Source organism: Topomyia yanbarensis, chromosome 3 (assembly GCF_030247195.1).
Source record: "Topomyia yanbarensis strain Yona2022 chromosome 3, ASM3024719v1, whole genome shotgun sequence".
NCBI classification, from domain to species: Eukaryota; Metazoa; Arthropoda; class Insecta; order Diptera; family Culicidae; genus Topomyia; species Topomyia yanbarensis.
The window spans coordinates 389,506,899-389,526,486 of record NC_080672.1 but is presented as its reverse complement, the minus strand read 5'-3'; the positions used below and the strand labels follow the sequence as shown (position 1 = coordinate 389,526,486).

General features: G+C 45.2%; 1 protein-coding gene across 1 annotated transcript in view; it reads left to right on the top strand.

Annotated features, from left to right (window-relative positions):
- The window catches only part of LOC131688572 (nuclear pore membrane glycoprotein 210), a 45,007-nt gene that overhangs the window by 21,187 nt on the left and 4,232 nt on the right, over nt 1-19,588 (top strand). Inside the window, exons 5-8 of the mRNA XM_058972912.1 lie at nt 6,699-8,738; nt 8,801-8,939; nt 9,008-9,061; nt 9,134-9,247. Of these exons, the coding sequence (XP_058828895.1) occupies nt 6,699-8,738; nt 8,801-8,939; nt 9,008-9,061; nt 9,134-9,247 (2,347 nt within the window). The remainder of the gene's footprint in view (nt 1-6,698; nt 8,739-8,800; nt 8,940-9,007; nt 9,062-9,133; nt 9,248-19,588) is intronic.

Sequence of the window (19,588 nt, the reverse complement as noted above, 5' to 3'; positions counted from 1 at the left end):
CCTTGAGAGCGTTGTTTGGAACTCCATCCGGCCCTGGAGCTTTGTTCATTGCTAGGGATTTAGCCACTGCGAGTAGTTCTTCATTCGTCACTGGAGTCACCATTTCGATCGTGCCCGCACTGTCTCGTAGTGCAGGTGGCCAGGGGCTTGTGGCTCGAGACGGGAAGAGTACTTCGATAATCGTTGCCAACCGGTCCGGAGACCGTTCTGGGGGTGAGGAGCCCCCTTTGGTCTTGGCCATCACAATCCGGTAGGCGTCACCCCACGGATTCCCGTTGGCACTCTCACACAGGTTGTCGAAACACGCTCTCTTGCTGCTTTTAATAGCCTTGTTAAGGGCTAATTTCGCAGCTCGAAAGGCTTCACGGCGGTTCTCTCTTGCATCCTCGGTGCGAGCTCTTTGCATCCTACGTCTAGCTCTGAGACAGGCTGACCGTAGAGCTGCAATCTCGGCACTCCACCAGTATACCGGGCATCTACCGTTTCTTGGCAGTGTTTTTCTCGGCATAGTGGCGTCGCACGCGCGTGATAGAACAGCTACCAGCGCATCCCCGCTTAGACTGTCGGTGTTGGCCTCCAGTCCCAGGGCCGCGGTGAAAGCTTCGCTGTCGAAGTGATTGGACTTCCACCCGCGTACCTGACAGGGATCTCCCGCCCTCGGATGCTGCACACCATAGTTGATCTTAAAGCGGATTGCTAAATGATCGCTATGGGTGTAGCCTTCGTCTACCCTCCATTCCATGCCTGGAGCCAGACTCGGGCTGGCAAAGGTCAAATCAATCCACGCCTCCACTCCGTTTCTACGGAATGTACTAGCGGAGCCATCATTAGCTAGCACAGTATCGAGTTTCGCAAACGCTTCCATTAGCGCTTGACCCCTGCTATTTGTACAGCGGCTGCCCCACTCCACTGCCCAAGCGTTGAAGTCTCCCGCTATTACTACCGGTTTCCGGCCCACGAGGTCCGACGAGAGCCTGTCGATCATCTGGTAGAACTGTTCTATTGGCCACCTTGGTGGGGCGTAGCAGCTGCAATAGAACACACCATTGATCTTGGCAATCGCCACACCCTCGGCGGAGGGGTGTATTACCTCTTGAACCGGGAACCTTCCCGTTGTACAGATTGCCACCATTCCAGACCCGTCCGACATCCAATTGCCGTTGCCGGCAGGGATACTGTACGGGTCTGATAAGAGGGCGACATCTGTCCTCGACTCCGAGACCGACTGCCACAGCAGCTGTTGGGCTGCTGCACAATGGTTAAGATTTAGCTGTGTGACTCTCACGGCTTCTTCTTATTTAACTCGCCGAAGGGACACGAAGGTCCGCCCATAGCATGTTTATGGGCTTGCTTCTTAGCGGTGCAGATAAGGCACTTATATGCCTTAGTGCACCCCCGCTCTTTATGCCCCTCCTCGCCGCAGCGACGACATAGCTTGCTCCTATCTATGCCTTTGCATTCGTATGCTTTATGGCCGGATTCTAGGCACCGATAGCACCTGTCCACTGAAGGCGGCTGGGGTATACTAATAGGGCATACCGACCAGCCGATCTTCAGCTTCCCTTTCTCGGTTACCTTTTTGGCATCCGCATTCAGTAGCCTGAGGTAGGCTACTTGGGTGCCAGAGGGTCCGTCCCTCAATCGCACAGAGGCCCGCTCGATTGTGACGCCGCATTGCTCCTTGACGGCTGCGACGACGTCTTCTGCGGTCGTGAACTCGTCCAAGTGCTTGCACTGGAGAGTTGTTTCCGCACCTAGCGACCTGATTTGGGCGCCCTCACCAAGGACCTCTTGGGCCAAGGTCTTATATACTGAACTTGATTGTGCGCCTCGCTTCAGCACCAGGAGCATCTCTCCCGTGTTGGTGCGTCTTACGCTACGCACATCCTGCCCAAGGGCCGCCTTCATCGATTTAAGGACATCGGCGTATTTGTCCTTGTCGGTTTTTAACCACAAGGCTTCGCCTCTGTCCTTGGCCTTCCTCGCAGGCCGCGGTACCTCCGGTTTCGGTGCCGGCTTTTTCTTGGTAACCAGCGTCCAGGGGTTTGAGCCCCCCTGCCCCGGTCGTGCCGGGTTGCTGGTACCATCGCTCTCCACAGCGAGGTCACTCTCGCCCTCGCTTACCTCACCCAGGCGGCGTTTGACCTTGACGGTTGCACGCCGAGTGGTGTCGGTTTTGGCACCCTCGCCTGGCGACTTCCTAGGGCGCTTCGCATTCTATGCCGTCTTGCGATTGCCCTTTCCCTTTCCCTTCGAGGGGAACTCGGTCGCCGCTCCGATCGACATGGCTGCTCCGTAGAAGGTAAAGGCCACTGTCTGTGAACCTATATCGACCTTCTCTCTTTCCTCCCTATTGGAGGCCACTGTCTGTGGTCGGTATGAGTCCGCATATCTGATCAACAGTGGGGTATTCAATCGATAACGATGCTAACGTTTCTGGACGAAGGTGCCTATCACATTTTTGACGAAAAGAGTAGCTACCCGACTAGGCATCGTCGGTGTAAAGGAACGGCCGATGTGATACGCGAAAAGAAGGAATCCATATTTTGTGTATCGGGTGTCGTATTAAGCACGGGTAACAAGCTTTTGTTGCACAATGTTCGCATGGTAGGAAAGCTGTCATTGCCGCGCAAGAAATTGAACTTCCAGGAACTTATCGCAAAGTTCAAATATATGCGGGGTGTGACAATCGAGTTATAAGATGGACAGCCGGAGTTGCTCATCGGGTTGAACAAGATCCATTCATTTGCTCAGCTGGAAGCTAAAATGGGCACGTCTGTAGATCATATAGCTGTGAAGTGTACCCTCGGATTGACGGGCCAAAGATCCCATAACGGCTTCAGTTGGTAATTACCTCGGTTATCACAAGGATATTACCGATCAAAATCTGCATTAATTTCTCAGAATCCACGGGAAACGGAAGAAGAGCGACTGGCATGGAAATACTACAAAGCGAGTCGGCGAGCGTTTAGAAACCGGACTTTCATGGAAGACCGATGATCTACAGTTCCCGAACACCTATCTCATGGGATTGCGACGAGTTGACCCAGACTGCACCTGCTTGGTACCTCTCGCTCAAAGTCGACCGAAACACGAAAAAGCTTATAGGATACTGCAGAAATTGTAGGTTGAAGGAGATGTACCATCAGCTCAAAATCCGCGCCTATTATAAACAGCGGTTCATCTTTTGAAAGTCTTCGGTTGATCCCTCAAGCGTCTATGTAGTGGACGTAACAACGTTTGACGCGATTAGCGCCTCGTGTTCGATTAAATTCGTTAAACCGACATTATGTGAATGGCTACTTCGACAATACCTACACGGTTGAAGATGCACTGGAATGGCGGTTTCGAGATCCAAAATTGAGTATGTAACTCGCCGGAATTTTTTAAGTGTCTGGGAGAGGAGAAACCTATCGCACAGATACACTTCAATCGCGATAAGAAAACGTTCAAAGAGCGGGTTCTAGGAGTTTTATGGGACCCGGAAACGAACGAGTTTTCATTCTCTACACGACATCACGAGCTGTCGGAATACTTGTACGAAAGCAATCGATCGACAAAATGACTCGTCCCAAGCTGTGGGAAAGGATTCTTTGATCAGTTCGGGCAGCTGTCACCGTTCACTATCCATGACAAAATCATTATTCAGTATCTGTGGCGTTCGAAATGCGACTGGCATCAAGAGACTGATTGCGATTGCTAGGACCTGTGGAAGTGATGGACCGATCTCCTGTCTAATGTGAGAGCAATACGGATATATCGGTGAGGCCACGATCGACGAAGTTGAGTTGTTAGAGGTGAACATCTTATCGATACTAGCGATCTTGCGTATGGCTGAACGGTATTTTAGGGCTCGGCTATCACAAACGATTTGAAGCACATACACCCATAAGATAGCTCGTACTGCTTTCTGGACTGATTGTCGTACCGTACACCGTTCGTTGCATTCCGGGTAGCTTTGGGAGCTTACGAATGTCAAAGGCTGGCGAAGAATCCCCACAGAAGCCAACATAGCGGACATGATAACTAAGTGGGGACAACTCCCGCCACTGCAAAGCGACGGAGAGTGGTTTACTGCACTAGCATTTGTGTACCTTCCGAAATACCAGATGCCGTTGGGAGAGACAACGTTTGGCGAAACAGAAGAGTAGCTCCACCGATTGATCGACGCTGAGCGTGATAGCGAGCGTTACCCGTTTTGTTGCTAAGCAAAGAGGTGAGCTAATAACGACACTAATCGACACAATGGTAACAAAGTGTGCGATGGTACAAGAACCACTCAAAGAAGTAGAGCTCAGCAGAGCAAGCTGAAGTCGTTCTATGGCGGCAGGCCCAGTGGGACAGCTTCAGGTTTTGGATGAAGAAAGTATGCTGCGGATGGATGGCAGGATGACGAAGGCGTATGAGAGTTCCTTTGACAAAAAGCCCCGAAATTTATCGCACTGTGAAATAAACGTCGGCGTCAGTGGCACAGGAGAAGAGATTATGTCTTCAGAACATCGTATCGTCACCGTAGGAATTGCGACCAGATTAATTTCAGCAGATTCAAGGAAACGCTGCGCATCCTAAATAACTACCGTAACACGCTATCGAGAATCTCCAAGGCTCTGCGAAAGTCGAGCAAATATAGTCCACACTTGCGTGAAGAAGACGCAATTATGTCTTCCTTGCCAGAGATAGTGCAGCTGTTAGTCATGAACTTCGCATAGGCACACACAAACCAGATGGCAGACGATACAGATACCGTCGCACCGGTTAACAGTTCAGTGACATATATCGACCAATCACATCTGACAGCTGTCCACTCATGGCTGATCCACCCGAAATAGGGTGATGAGCCTATTTTGGCACCATTATGGAGAGGGTCGCACTATTTTTTGAATAACTTAAAAAGAAGCCATATTACCTATAACCTTTTTCAGAATAAAGTATCAGTGTACTGTTTCTTAAACATCTGTATAATGCTTATTTGGCAGAATTGTCTCAATTTTCAGCATAAATGAAAATAAATGTTCTATTCTGTGCATCTATTCCCACCTGAACGTTCCAATTATCGCCTCATGGGTGTGCCGATTTCCACCTCATCGAAAAACAATCTAGTTGAAACGCAATGCCTCATATTTCATTTGCGTCGATTCTAACTAGGTATCCAGATCATGGACGCCAACGCGTGATTTGTAAAACGAATTATTCTGCTTTTTTCAGCCGATCAAAACAAACGTAAACATTACGCACACGAAAGAAACTCATCAGCTGTTAGTAGAAGAGCGCCCAGAACTGCGCATGCAGGAAATAACCATGCGAAAGTTAACAACTGGAATATAAAGTTCACATCACACATTACTTCCTCCCGATCCAAATTGTATGTGCAGATGAAAATAAAATATCTGCGATCAACAATTAGTTGAATAACTTGAAATAATTGATTACTTATACCTGAAATTGCATAACATTATGTTTTCAAGTTCATGTTTTGGTTTGGCCGCACTGGTGATTCTTTTCTGTATGATGGATGCAAAAAGTTGGTTTTGATTGTGGTAGTGTATCAGCAAAACATGCCAATAATAGGAACCCCCGTATTTAGTTTTATCCTATTATAACACTAGGCCTATTCTAGTGTTTGACGAGTGCTTTTAAAGTGAAATAATCGTAAAAAGGTTCTCCAGCTAAAATAAAGGTATGTATCAGTGCAATATTTAATATATTTGTGCCAGAATAACGAGATATGAGGCGGTAAATGCTGGCTCGAAAGTGTTTATTTTGCTAAGCGCCGTTGCGTCCTGTTTCGGTTCACTACGCGAGTGAGGCGGATCAGCAGATATTTCAGTAAGGTGATTTTGTTTTAATTAAAAGTTGGATTTAGTGGATAGTTCTGAATACGTATGTGCACAACAAATAAAGAATATAACTTAAGCTTTTTTTGCACACCTGTTTTAGCCAAATCGATATTGTCATTATCTCATATGCTTGGTTCGAAACCAAGGGGTACGAAATAGGGTCACAATAGGCTCTACTGCCATAATAGGCACATCACCCTATGTAGTTCCTTTTTGTCGTAAGCTTAAATCTAAAAAAACACCTGGTCTAGACAGTATTCGAAACTGCTCTGCTCGTATAAGACTAGACTACTTCCCGTCTATCTGGAAACTCCACGAGCGCAAGCAAATACGGGCCAATTAATCTGTTTTCATCATTCAGCAAACTTCTCGAACAGCATTGAACAGCACACTCGAATTAATTATTCCTGATGTGTAAGTTGGTTGCACATTCTACCAACCATCAGCTCATCCGGCTTATGAAGGAGATTCGATCTAATTTTTCGCGCAGCAGGTCATGGTATTGTGCTACTGGACGTCGAGAAGGCATACGACGCAATCCTGCTCAAGATACCATTCGGTGTCCCGCAAGATGCTGCCTTGAGTCCCACACTCTACAATGTCTATATCATACCCCGCTGACGGGCTCCTTTTATTTGGTAACTTAGCTGCTTATTCCATGCAACGTGAGCTCTTGGTCAGTGCGTTTCCATTATATTATGATTCAAACCTGAAACACATTTGACCTATTTTTACTGATTTGATCGTTCGTACCACCCGATAAAAATTCTGCTTTCGCCGTGATTCTTAAGCCTTCATACTAAGAGAAATTCAAAAAATTATTCCACCCAAGTTTAACCATACCCTTCTTCATCTACACAGGTCTTCCCGCCGCTAACGCTATTCCCACGCAATGCCACCATCATCGTGGGCAGCACCCTGCAGATCTACTCCAAAGGAGGCCCTTCGCCCGATTCCAACCTCGTGTACCGCATTGAACACCAGGACATCATCGGAATCGATTCCGGTTTGGTATCCGGTTTGAAGGTGGGCCACTCCAAAGTCGTCGGTCGGTATGTGGCCACCAATCCATCAACCGGGGCGGAGATCATACTTTCGGAGGATACCGTTCACGTTCACGTCGTTCCGCTAGGAGCCATTGAAATCCGGGTGCCGTTGAGTCGGATTCGAACCGGTGCCGTCATGCCGGCGCATGTTTGGGGTGTGCCAGGAATTTCCCCGCTGGTGCTGGGAACACTGGAAACGGTTAAAATTTTCTGGAGCACGGATCACGAAGATGTACTGGATGTGAAGGGAGTCTTTCGTGAGGCAGGTGTTGAGTATCATGCAAAGGATGCAATTGGGGTTCGTGTTAAAGCGTTGGCTCCCGGAAAGGCTACCTTGCATGTTACGCTCGTAAGCGCTAACGGAGTGAGGCGTACTGCTCGTAGTGAAGTTACAGTATTTCAACTGCTGGAACTCGAGTCGCCAAAAGTGATTCGGTATGACTCGATTCTAATCCCACCCAGGACCAGCATTCAATTGAAAGCAAACTTGGAGGATGCTGTTTATCAGCTGGAGGAGGGAAGTAGCTCCGTTGTTAAAGTTTCCAAGGAAGGATTAGTCAAAAGTGGCGACGTCGTTGGCCGGGTTCAAGTCGCAGCCACTTCACTGGATCAGTCACTGACGATTCCGATCGAGGTCAAAAACATTCATTACATTCTAACTTCTCTTGCCTTTTCGAACGTAAAATTGAAGCAAGTGGACAACGTGATTCCGCAAGGATTGAATTTAAAATTGAAAGTATCACTACACGACAATTTAGGAAACGAATTTAGTCACGGATTCGAGGATGTTACTGCGCTCAAGCATAAGCTTTCCAAAAAGGGTAACGTTCTGATCACCACTGGAACGAACTTTTCCGTTGTGTTGGATTTGGTTCGTGAGACTTCCGACATGCTAGTAATATCTTTAAAAGATAAAACGGGCGTCAAATATGGAGAGGATTATTTGAAACTGGTGGTGGGAGAAACCACTGCTATATTTCCGGAGAGGAGCGTTTTTTCAGTTGGCGATATAGTCTGTTTTGAATCTCCATTGCTTGGATCGGTAGCAGATTGGCACAGTTCCGACGACAGTTTGGTTCAAATCGATGCTACCAGTGGGTTGGCTCGAATTGTTGGAACACACCGGGCAGGGGAAGGAAAGGTTTATATTAGCCATGTGGATCGACAGTCGGGAGGTCTACGTATTGGTGTTGACATTTTGGAAGCAGATCGAATCGAATTCTTTAAATCTTACGACATTTTTAACGGACAGCATTATCGTGCTCATTTGGTGATTAAAAATCATCTTCAGGTTGATAAATTTGTTAACGTGATCGCACAAAACGTTTCAATTTGCGCCGAACGCATACAGCAAGCGTTTTCTAATCTGTTCAGCTGTAAGCTGACGGCTAAGCAGAATCCCTCGTCAGGAATTCTTAAACATTTCAAAACCGTTCCAAGTTTTGATCGTTCCATCGGAGCTTACGTCTGCGACATCAATCTTGTAACCAGTATTGAAGAAGTTACCAATTTGGTGAAAAACAACGAAATCAATATCGAATTAGAAGCTCGTCTGCAAGATAGTTCCCTCTCGGACACGTCAACCTTGAAAATAGTACCGGCTGTTATTGTAGAACCGGAAGCCATTTCGATCGAGCAAATCGGAACGCAAATTGTGACCGTCAGCGGCATGGATAAGGTTCTGCAAAAGCTCGAAGTCACTCCGTCTAATCCGTCGATGCTGGAGGTAACGATGATTCAGAAGGGACCCGCTTCGATTCAGTACAAACTTCGTCTGCTCAGTTCCTACTCGTTGGAAACCAGCGACGACTTGTTTGTCAATGTGAATTCACCACTGACACTGCAGAAGATTAAGGTAAGTTTACTTCAGTGTCCAAACACAAACATTTTTCTGACGATTTAGTTTTCTCGTTGCAGATTCCGATTCAGTCTCCGCTGGTTATGCGGAAATGTGCTAGTCAACCGTTGTATAACGTGCCAAACCTGTTCCTTAATTACGTCAGTAACTTTGGGTTGCTGATTTCGGCCCTGATCGTGCTGGCCGCTACAGTCTGGGGTAAGATTTTTCATCGACTTTCAATAGTAATTGTAATGGGAATAATGCAATTTTTTTCCTTCCACCAGTGTTTGTGTTCTGCTTCCCGCAACGGCAGAAAACAGTTGATCCCAACGCAACACGTAAGTTTTCAGCTGTTTTTTTGAATAGTTTGATTTTTAATTTCATTCTTTTCATTTTTGACCAAATTGCAGTTCTATTTTCGCCGTTCAGAAACGAAAATAGTCATGCAGCGATCGGTCGGAATTGGAATATATTCGCTAGTCCAAGCATGCAGTCCTCCCAGGCATCGCCATACGTTGGTTCCGGTAAGTGTGTTTGATCCAGTTCAGTTTTAAACGAGTTTGTACCGTATCGCTTGAAGGCCAACATCCCGAAACGGGACTATGTCTCTATCAATTAAAGCTCCCAAATCTGACGGCCTGGGCAATGAGACTCTACAGTCTACCGAGGTTTCTGCTGGTATCTTTCTTTTAATATTTTTTTTGGGTTCATTGGGATTTATTACGTTTGGCTGTACTGTGCCAGATGTCTCATTTGATTTAATTTATTTATGAATAAATCAATTTCCATTGTAGTGTCTTTTGGCTTTACGTCTGCTGTAGGTCACTTGATTTACCAGCTTGGGGTCAAACACCAAAGATTGCACTTTTTACTAAGTCTTAATGGCCCTGCCAAAAGTTGTATAGATTAACTTGTCAAATTTCTCCATTTAGACTCTAGAAAACACAAAAAATTGCTGAAAAAACAGTTCGGGAGATCTTCAACGGACATGAATTTGAAATTTGACCCATTATTCGCCACCAGTAGAAGGTGTTTTAGCAAATTCACTCCGAAGAAGAAAATGGTCCTAATACCCTAAATTTTCATTTAAGAAGCGAGTCCGATGACTTTTTAATCATGATGTCATTTTGGGACACCCTAAGCACCAGACGATTTGGAAAACTGCACCATCAATAGCATATTTAGCACACCTCCCGCTTCGAGTGAAAGTAACCTTTCTTGACAGCCTCAAGCACATGTAGTCGGTGTTAAGACAGACCGGACTAAGTGATATCGTGTTGATTTCGAGAAAAACGAGTTTAAAGTTTCAATCGTAGCATCTTTCACATTATAAAAAATATATCAAGCATATTGACACCGGTGGAACCATTCTGGACCTAAGATAGGCTGGACTAAGGTGCTTAGAGTTCTAAGGTGATTCGTCTTTTGCAGTAACTAGGTGACGAGTGAGGTAAGCGTGCAGCAAGCTGCGGGGAAGAAATATGACAGCGAACAACTTTGTTTGCATACTGAAATCCAAGCAAACATGCATGGAGATGTAGTAAACAATGTTGTTAGCTGTCGTTTCCAGCACCAACATGGCTGATCGGCGATTTCAAGGATCGTATCACCTGAGAATAAAAGCTCCTTGAGCTGGACGATCAAGAACAAGTCCGCGCTGGAGACCCTTCCATGAAAGTTGCAGCTGTATTTAACAATCTGATGAACACCAGATACAACGACAATATAAAAAAATTGACAGATGGCTCTCAAGCAAACGAAACAGTAGGAATTGGAATATATAGGAGCACCCTCTCCATTGCCCGTAGACTCTCGAATGAACTATCCATTTTTTCTGCTGAAGCGGTAGCCATCCGTCTCGCAATCAGTAACATCTCTGACTCTTCAACAATATTTCTCTCTGATTTCGCAAGCGTTCTGCCAACGTTCGATAATCCACGTCAAAACTCTTCTTGATCCAAGAAATTGAGTCTACAATTGCTTCCAACACCACTCTCGTCTGGATACCAGGGCATTGCGGCATGTCGGGTAACGAAGAAGCAAACCGGTTAGTATGCCTCAGAAGAAGCTCGGCGATATTGAAACTGCAAATCCCAGGAACCGATGTACGCAGATTAGTACAACAACGTACCCATCGTAATTGGTATGCCTCAGAAAAATAAAAGGCGACATTGGAAAATGGATCCTTTTAAAAATAATAGGGGGGAGAATGGTATCATCGACAATAGGTCGTCGGAGCACCTGAGAACCAAAAGTCATACTCCCCCCGGAATCGCAAGACTGACCTCGGCACCTAACCGACTAGCACCGGGACTAGTTCGAGTAGATCGTGAAGTAGCACCGCCAAATGGTCGTCAGGGCGTCTGTGAACTAGAAGTTACTCTCCACCCAAAATCGCAGGACCGTCCTCGGCATCTGCCCGGGCAGATCGGAAGATCTTCAACTTCTGGGGAATGCTTTGTCGGAGTAAGAAAGATCCATCGGCTTGAATCTTCGGGGCACCAGTGAACCGGAAACATCCCTCCAACCGGAATCACTGGACAGACCTCGGAATTCTGCCGGACTGCATCGTATCCGTCAACGGTCTTCGCAGAGGTATGCTAGCTCAACCGTCGGGGACTACGCAGAGTAGCACCAAACATGACAAAGCTGATGGTATAGGGTCGTCGGGGCACCAGAGAACCGGAATCGCTGAATCGACCAGGGCATCCAACAGATCAACGCAGAGAGGAGCGCATGTAGAATATCATGCCGTGCATGACCGATATGGCGTTTATGAGACCAGCGAACTAGCACCACCAGCTAGACCTGGAACCAAGCGAAGTGCACGAGCACAGCCTCCCCCCGAAGTAGTCATTTAAAGTGGAATCCTGGAGATCATGCAAATGTAGAACTCCTTGGTGGAGTTCAGTGGAGTAGGGCTCAGAGGTATCTTCTGCTAAGAGTTCCTCACTCTGGTATACCATGGACGAAATCGGTAGTATGGTCTCCCTCCAATGCCCTCTTTTATTTTCTAAAGAACACTGCAAGGAGCCGCAAACACATTCCCGACTTAGAATTGGTTGGCACACTCGGATAGCACAGCCTCACTTACTATCGAATGCGCCTAAACCAACATGCCAGATCTGCAAAGTGCCTCTAACAGTGGAACATATGCTGATTAATTGTCCACAACTCGAAACTTGGATCTTCACACCAACATACAAAATATTCTTCAAAACGAACCGGGCGACGAAACAAAACTTGTGTTTTTAGAAGAAACCTATCTCTGTTCTTACTCCAACTCCAACTTATCTAACTTAAAATATATCAGCAAATTTCTACAAATTAAACTCGAAGGGCTCACCTCTTCGAATGGAAAGCTTAAAGCCTCTAAAATAAAGATATAAAAAGCGGAATAAGTCCTTTGCGAACGTTAACCAGCAGAATCCAACTTTTAACGTTAATAACTACTTAACGGTTGGTTGGATTGTCTGGCAGTCTTCGACAAACTAGTTCGATATATCTTCAAAAGCTAAACTCCTTCCTAGGCCCTTATTCGGATCTTTAAAGCGACCTCTAGTACCGATTTTGTGAACTGCGAGTTTTCCCATACATTTTGGCCAAAAATCCCATGCACACTTGGTGCTGTTTGGGCGAGGGGTTAGCGTTAACCGATTTCACTCAAATTTGGACTGTGTTTTTCAATGATTTGGAACTATGCTCCAGCGCGCTGAAGGTGTACATTAGTGATTCCAAAAATAGTCGTTTTGTTGTAACCCTATTGTGTACGGACCGCTAGTAGAAGTCAATTGTCAGCTCTAAGTGCAGTCACACCGGGCATGTCCCAAACATGAGATAATTATTTATTAGTCTTATACACCAACAGGCATATCAAAGCCCCAATGGTGTTAGCCTTAATAATAATATTATTTCTAACATCTAACATACATTCGAGATGTTTAGAAATTCGTTGAGACATAGTTTGTCTAAACGCATTGAAATCGAAATCCGAAGCCCAAATTAAAAATCCTTTGTAGATCAGTGACCGGACCGAACGTGAAGCCGTATTGATCGTCAACAGTGAGCCTGAAGAGGTACCATAATCACCAGCTCGAACAACTTCGAGACAGCATTCAATGAAGTTATTCCACGGTAATTACTGACGTCTCACTTATTGTCCTTTTTATAGATTCAGCGTACTCGTTTGCCATGGAGGGCCGGTTTGTCGATGGTGAACTTTCTTCGGAACGTGACTGTCAATAACGTACACCAGAACGTTGGAAAAAGTTTGAATATCTGTATTTTCTTCATTGATGGTGGAAAAAAAGTCTGCCATACTGCGATGGTCAGTTTTGCGGAAATCGTAGGAGACAGAAAGCGGTGAAATATCGTAATCATGCTCCACAGAGCAATCAATCGAGGCAATCAATGGAGGATGATGTGCCACTGGTTGTACTAGAGAAGAGGGAGCCATAACTATTGATGTGGTAGAAACCTGATCGCTGGCATAACAAAGATCGAGATGGCGGTTATTTTTATTGACAATGGAATTGATTTGTAGTAATGTGGCTGAGCTATAGCTGTCATGTGGCCCTTAATCACCTGGGTGGAGTACGGAATGGTTCGAATCCGGATAAAAAATCTATTGCGGGAAGATTTCCACGAAAGGCCAGGAAGATCAAAATCTTCTAGTACCACTGTCTCATCAACTGCGTTGGCGTCTTCGTGGATCGTAAAACCCGAGCTGCAGTGTGCTTCGTCATATTCGATATCACGAGCGCGATCGGTTGGAGCACACAAGAACAACTTACGATCGCCAAGCTCAATAATCGTTCAAACCTGGGGTGGCATTGCGCATCTCGAAACGAAAGGTTTATTGTATGCATGCTTGTAATAAAAAGTCGACTCGAAATGGTTCCATAATGTCGCCCCGGATCAAGGCAAACCAAAGAAATGTTCTCGACAGCTGGAGCCTTCAAGCTGGAATTAACTGCTACGAATATTCCACCTCCGGTGGATTTTCGGCTATTGCTAGAGCTCCGGTCACAACGAAACACCTCGTATTCAGTACCGAACAACTGACTGAAAAGCGTGCCATCGTTCAATCGTGTTTCGCCGAAGACAATGATGTCAAAACCCTTATCGGAGACTGCAAGGTAGTATTGCTCAACGATGGAGTTGATACCATCAACATTTTGGTTGCATAGCAACAGCTCATCCCGTCGTCGACCATGGCTGGAAATCGAAGAGATTTGAGGCAAGGGAGAGCACACAGATGCATTGCACTTACCTAAGGTAGGTTTACGGATGACCCCTCGTTCCATCGCCATCACAGGACCGTGGCGGCTGCTGGTCGCTGGCAAGGAGGCGGCAAGTGTGCATCTCGGTGACCGAAGAGACGAGATTATGTGGGATGTATGCAATGCAGCTGACCTGATACGACACAATTAACATAGAACTGGAATCTGGGAAGATTTCAGCGCTTGAATTATTTTGAATGGATGGATATTTGCTGCAGTAGAAAGTTTGGAGGACCCTTTCTCCACTCTCGCACACAGAACCGGGACAATTGGTGAACGTTGGCTGCAGTAGTTGGACTGTGGTAGGGTGATCGTGGGTTTCCATAATACAAGCAGTGGTGTCCCCTTAACGACATATATCTTGCTTTGGCTGGTCGAAATTGAATTCACGAACGAGTACTCCAGTGGGCCAAGCAGACTTTTTGAGTGCAGTGTCCATTGCGAACTAGTCCATTGCGAAAGCTCAACTTGGAACGAAGTGAAATTGAGTTTCGTGAGATCGGTATCTTTCTTGACCGACTAAATTGCTTTGAATGTGTCGCTTATTCCGAGGCATTATTGGGTCATAGCAACAATCTCCTCCACTGTATGGCACGGGCCGAGGCGGCTGAGATAGACCAGAACTGATCCCGTTCATCAGCAACTATTCTGATTTCTCATTGAATGGCTCTAGTACCACAGACAGTGGCGCGATTGTTTGCAATATTCTTGCGACTTCGTTTTGGAATGGGTAGGTCCCCCGGAAGTCTCTTGACCAGCAGTCCCTTTTGAGCTACACAGCCAGAATTAGCCGAAAAGTGAGTCTCGATGCAGTTCGAGAGATTTGAGATGATTACCTACTGCTTCGCATAAATTTTTAGTGTCCAAGATAGGAGCATCGGAGTCCGATTATGTGCGGTGGAAAACCGATATGCAACAGCCTCGCCATGCAATACTCTCAATCCCATTAACGAGAGAGTCGCATGAACTACAACTCGAACTCATGGTTGCTTTCAACCCGCCCTATGTCCGGTTTTTTCGAGCGAGCGCGTACAATTTTTGTGGGGAATCCCCCCACACAAATTGAGCAAAACTATTACCCAAAATCTTCGATGTTTCGCGATAATTTTGCAAACCAATACAACACCGTGCAGGAGACTAATTCTGGGAGCAACTATCTTCGATTCGATGAATATTTCACATAATTGAAATACTTTGAGGCACACAAAACTCACAAATGTAGTACATCAGTTTACACATACACATACTATCATTACCCGCCTAACTTTTCTTTTGCTTCAAGTGTGTCAATGTCGTAGCTCATCAGGCTCATGGTTCATAGTCCGAACCGCATGCGTAACAGACGTACTTTTTCGACGGTGTGTAGTAAAACTAAAAATATTTTCGTGTCGTTTGTCGGATCATTATTTTTGTGGGTGTAAGGAGAAAGAAAAGTAGCACGGAGAACTACTATTTCTTAATAAATTGTAGCGAAACCGAAAGAAAGTTGTGGACTTTAGAGTGAAAGCAAAATCACAAGGACGCCATTCTGAGCGGGAGCCAAGACGAACATAACATCAAAATGAGCGAAGTGAAAAAACCTCCGGACTTACCGGCTCTCCCGGTTTATAGTGAAATGGAAGCGCACGAAAATGACTCAGCTGGAGCAGCCAGCCTTGAAGCACAAGGACAGGGACACGGGAATCAGTAGAATAAAGAATACACAAACGTGGTGTTCTCGGACGTGGATACAGGTCCATATAGAGTATACATAGAGTTGCGGACCAATGACGGAGGACAAAGAGTTAACAAGTTCGCGGTCGGAGCCACACTGAGAAAAATGGATCAGTACAGACAGTGCATATCGGACATGAAACAGGTTGGACAAAACCGAATCATGGTATTCATCAACAACTACAGGAAAGCGAACGCGTTAGTCGAGGAAATAAACAAAAGCACTACGATCTGCTACAAGACATACATACCATTACACCTTGTCAGCGTGACAGGAATAGTTGACGGAGTTCCATCGGACATCTCAGAAGAAATCATGGGAGATATCATAAGTGACGTACCAATCATCAGTGTGAAACGGTTGAATCGTTTCGTGGAGGATCAAAGATTTCCAGCAAATCGTATCAGCGTAAGATTCAGAGCTACTGCTCTACCGGACCGGATTCGACTATTCTGTTGCAGCAGCAGAGTCAGACCGTTTGAACAGAAGCTAACCGCCTGTGGCAAATGCCTCAGGTTCAACCGTCATGAGGAGCGATGCAAGGGAAAACGTAGATGCAAGATATGTACCGGTCAACACGAGACGGAGGAAGAATTTATACAATGCAATAACAAGCCAAAATGTGCGCACTGCAGATCTGAAGACCACTCGATCGAATACGAAAATTGCCCGGAGAAGATTAGACAAAAAAACATCAAAGTACTTATGGCGAAAACAGCAATCACCTTCGCTGAAGCCAGAGAATGTTTCCCACTACGGACGCAAAACAAGTATGCACCACTGGAAGATCTCAACGAATTTCCTGTACTAGGTGAGTCGTATGCATCTACACAACACGGAGAGTCGCTACGAGAGCAATGGCGACTAACGAACCAGGAACGAGAGAAGATTAGAGCAGCAGTCAAAACGTATCCGGATCAGCCGAAGAAGCATATGAAACAAGGAACTAAGAGACCGCACAAGAAGGGACTAATCGAAGAACAAACAAATGCAGTGAAAATAGCCAGCGAACGCGATCGGATCCTTGGCAGTGAATCCTGCAACTCGAAGGATGGCATAGCATTTATCACACAACCCGATCGAAACGAGAAGGAAAAATGGGAGCACGTGATGCGGGTAGCGCTCAAGAAGGCAGAGTGGACGGCCAACCAAACGGTAAGAAGTACAATGATGACTTTCTACACTGACTTTCTCAGTCAGTTAGGAAACCAAGAGGAAATTAAGAGTAAATTCAAACATTGCACACAAAAATATTTTAACTTAACGAATACAGTAGTAGAAGGAACAACGAATACAAATTAGTTCAACAACATGAAAAAGAGAACATTTCTGGCTCAGATAAAGCATCCAGATTACACCAACGACAAAATTCATCTCGTTAACAGCGATACAGTTCAACATACAAAGTTTGGAGAAACACGAATCGGAGTTACATAGAGTCCTTGTTGAAGGGAGCTACGACATAGTTCTACTGTCGGAAACGTGGACAAAACATAGTTTTGAACAAAGTAATCGATACAAACTTCCACGATATCACCTAATCGCAAAATCACGTAACGACAACTACGGAGGAGTTGCAATCATGTTACGTCACGAGTTCAACTACCTGGCAATCCCGTTGCCAGCAACGTCAGATTGGACACAAATATGCGGAATCAAAATAGTTCATCTTCACATGGTAGTAGTTTCGATATATATCAGTTCTGATATACCAACAAACGTATTTGAAGACGACATAAACAAAACTATTGGTAGTTTGAATGGATATAGAAAGGTGCTGCTAGCAGGAGATGTAAACGCTCATCACTATGCGTGGGGGAACGAAAAGTGTGATCGGAAAGGAAACATTTTAATAGATGCAATCAACAACAGCAAACTCTTGATAGTAAATGATGGCTCCAGCACTTTCGTACCAATCCAACTAAATAAGAAATCAACAGCAATCGACATTACTCTATGTACAGCGGAACTATATTCTGACATCCAATGGAAAGTTCTTGACTTCAGTGTAGGATCCCACCATATGGCCATTGAAAGTGCACTGCATACCAAAGATGTATGTAAAACTAAATTTGTTTACAACAACACTGAAATCTGTGACGCTATATCTAAACTCGACCCGAAGGTGGTCAAAAAAGTAGCTGATTTGATACCTGTAGTAAAGAGGACGCTCAGAGCAAATAGGAAAAGGAACACTAAAATACCTAAACACTGGTGGAATGAGCAGGTGGAAGACGCTTGGTTAAAGAAAACAGAAGCGAGAAGGCAATTTAATAGAATATCGAGCCAAACAAATCTAATAGAATTCAAGAAAAGAGCTGCTGCCTTTCAAAGGTTGAAGAGAGAAGAAATAAAAAATAAAATAAATGAATTTCCAAACGAGATAAACCCCTTCGCTAGTTCCAAGGAGCTGTGGGAGAAAGTTGGAAGACTGACAGGAAAACGGATTAAAAAGAAGGAAAACAACGTAATGAACGATGATAAAGAAGCTGCAGAGGCTTTCCTAGTCGAGCACTTTGGTCGACACGATCCACAACCGTGGATAGTGCCAATAACATGGAAGACAGGCGATATAATGGACAAAGACAGATGGAACAGCATACTTTCAAAAAAAACCAAGCCATCGTCCTCAGGAGAGGACCGGATCACGTATGAAATGCTACGAAAGCTGAACCCAAAGGTCGTCGACAATCTGTTAATCGACATAAACGCAATGTGGAAAAGAGGATACCCAGACGACGTCTTAAAATCTATACGGATTGTGGCAAACCCGAAACCTGGTCGGGATCCTACAAGACCATCGGGAAAGAGGCCCATCAGCCTGGTGCCTACAATAACAAAAGTTATCCACACAGCAATTCTAGAGAGATTAGAGACATTTATGGACGAAAAGAACATTCTACCAACAACATCTTTTGGTTTCAAGAAAGGTCTTTCTACCAACACAGGTCTGGCTTTTGTGGTGAACGCAGTAAAAAGCTTCAAACGACAAAGCATGAAAGTAGCTCTAATATGTGTTGATTTGAGCAACGCATTTAACGCTGTCAAACCAAACCTACTGGAGGACACGCTCGTCGAGCTGAACGTCCCAGCGGAACTAACCACTTGGATAGCAAGCTTTCTGCAGAACAGACGATTAAGCCTACAAATATGCGAAACGACTACCGCCCAAAACTATATGGATAGATTTGTAGAAGCGGCAGGGGCTCTCAATCTCACGATAAACGCAGACAAGACTAAGGCAATATTATTCCACAACAGTGCCAACGTGCTGACAAAATAAATGGAACCCAATTAGAAACAGTGAAAGTACATCGTCTTCTTGGAGTATACTTCGACAGTAATTTAAGTTTCGGAGCTAACACCAGAGAAGTAGCAAGGAAGGCCAAAGACCGCCTCAACATGCTAAAAATTATTAGTGGAATCCAAACGGGAGCACATCCACAAACAATGACAAACATATAAAGCCTTGGTCAGAAGCGTACTAGAGTATAGATGTGGTGTGCAGAACAATGCCAGTACTACAAACAAAAGGAAGCTTGAAGTCGTGCACAACCAGTGTTTGAGAAAAATAACTGGCTGTACCAAAAGTACCCCACTCAATGCTTTAACAATGCTAGCCGGTTAATATCCGTTTCACCTTAGGCAGGAGCTTGTAGCAAATCAAGATCTTTCAGCAGGGAAAACGCTGTAGCCATCCAACTCAGACGTCTGGAAATCCCGGAAGGTACGGACCTGGAAAAGTACAGTTATTTAGAAAGGATATATTTGAAAAACAAATCTGTTTTCGACAACATCATGTCAACTGTAAGATTAAACCAAGTCACGGTTAAGGTCCACCCAAACTTGGAAGGCTTAACCACCGTCAA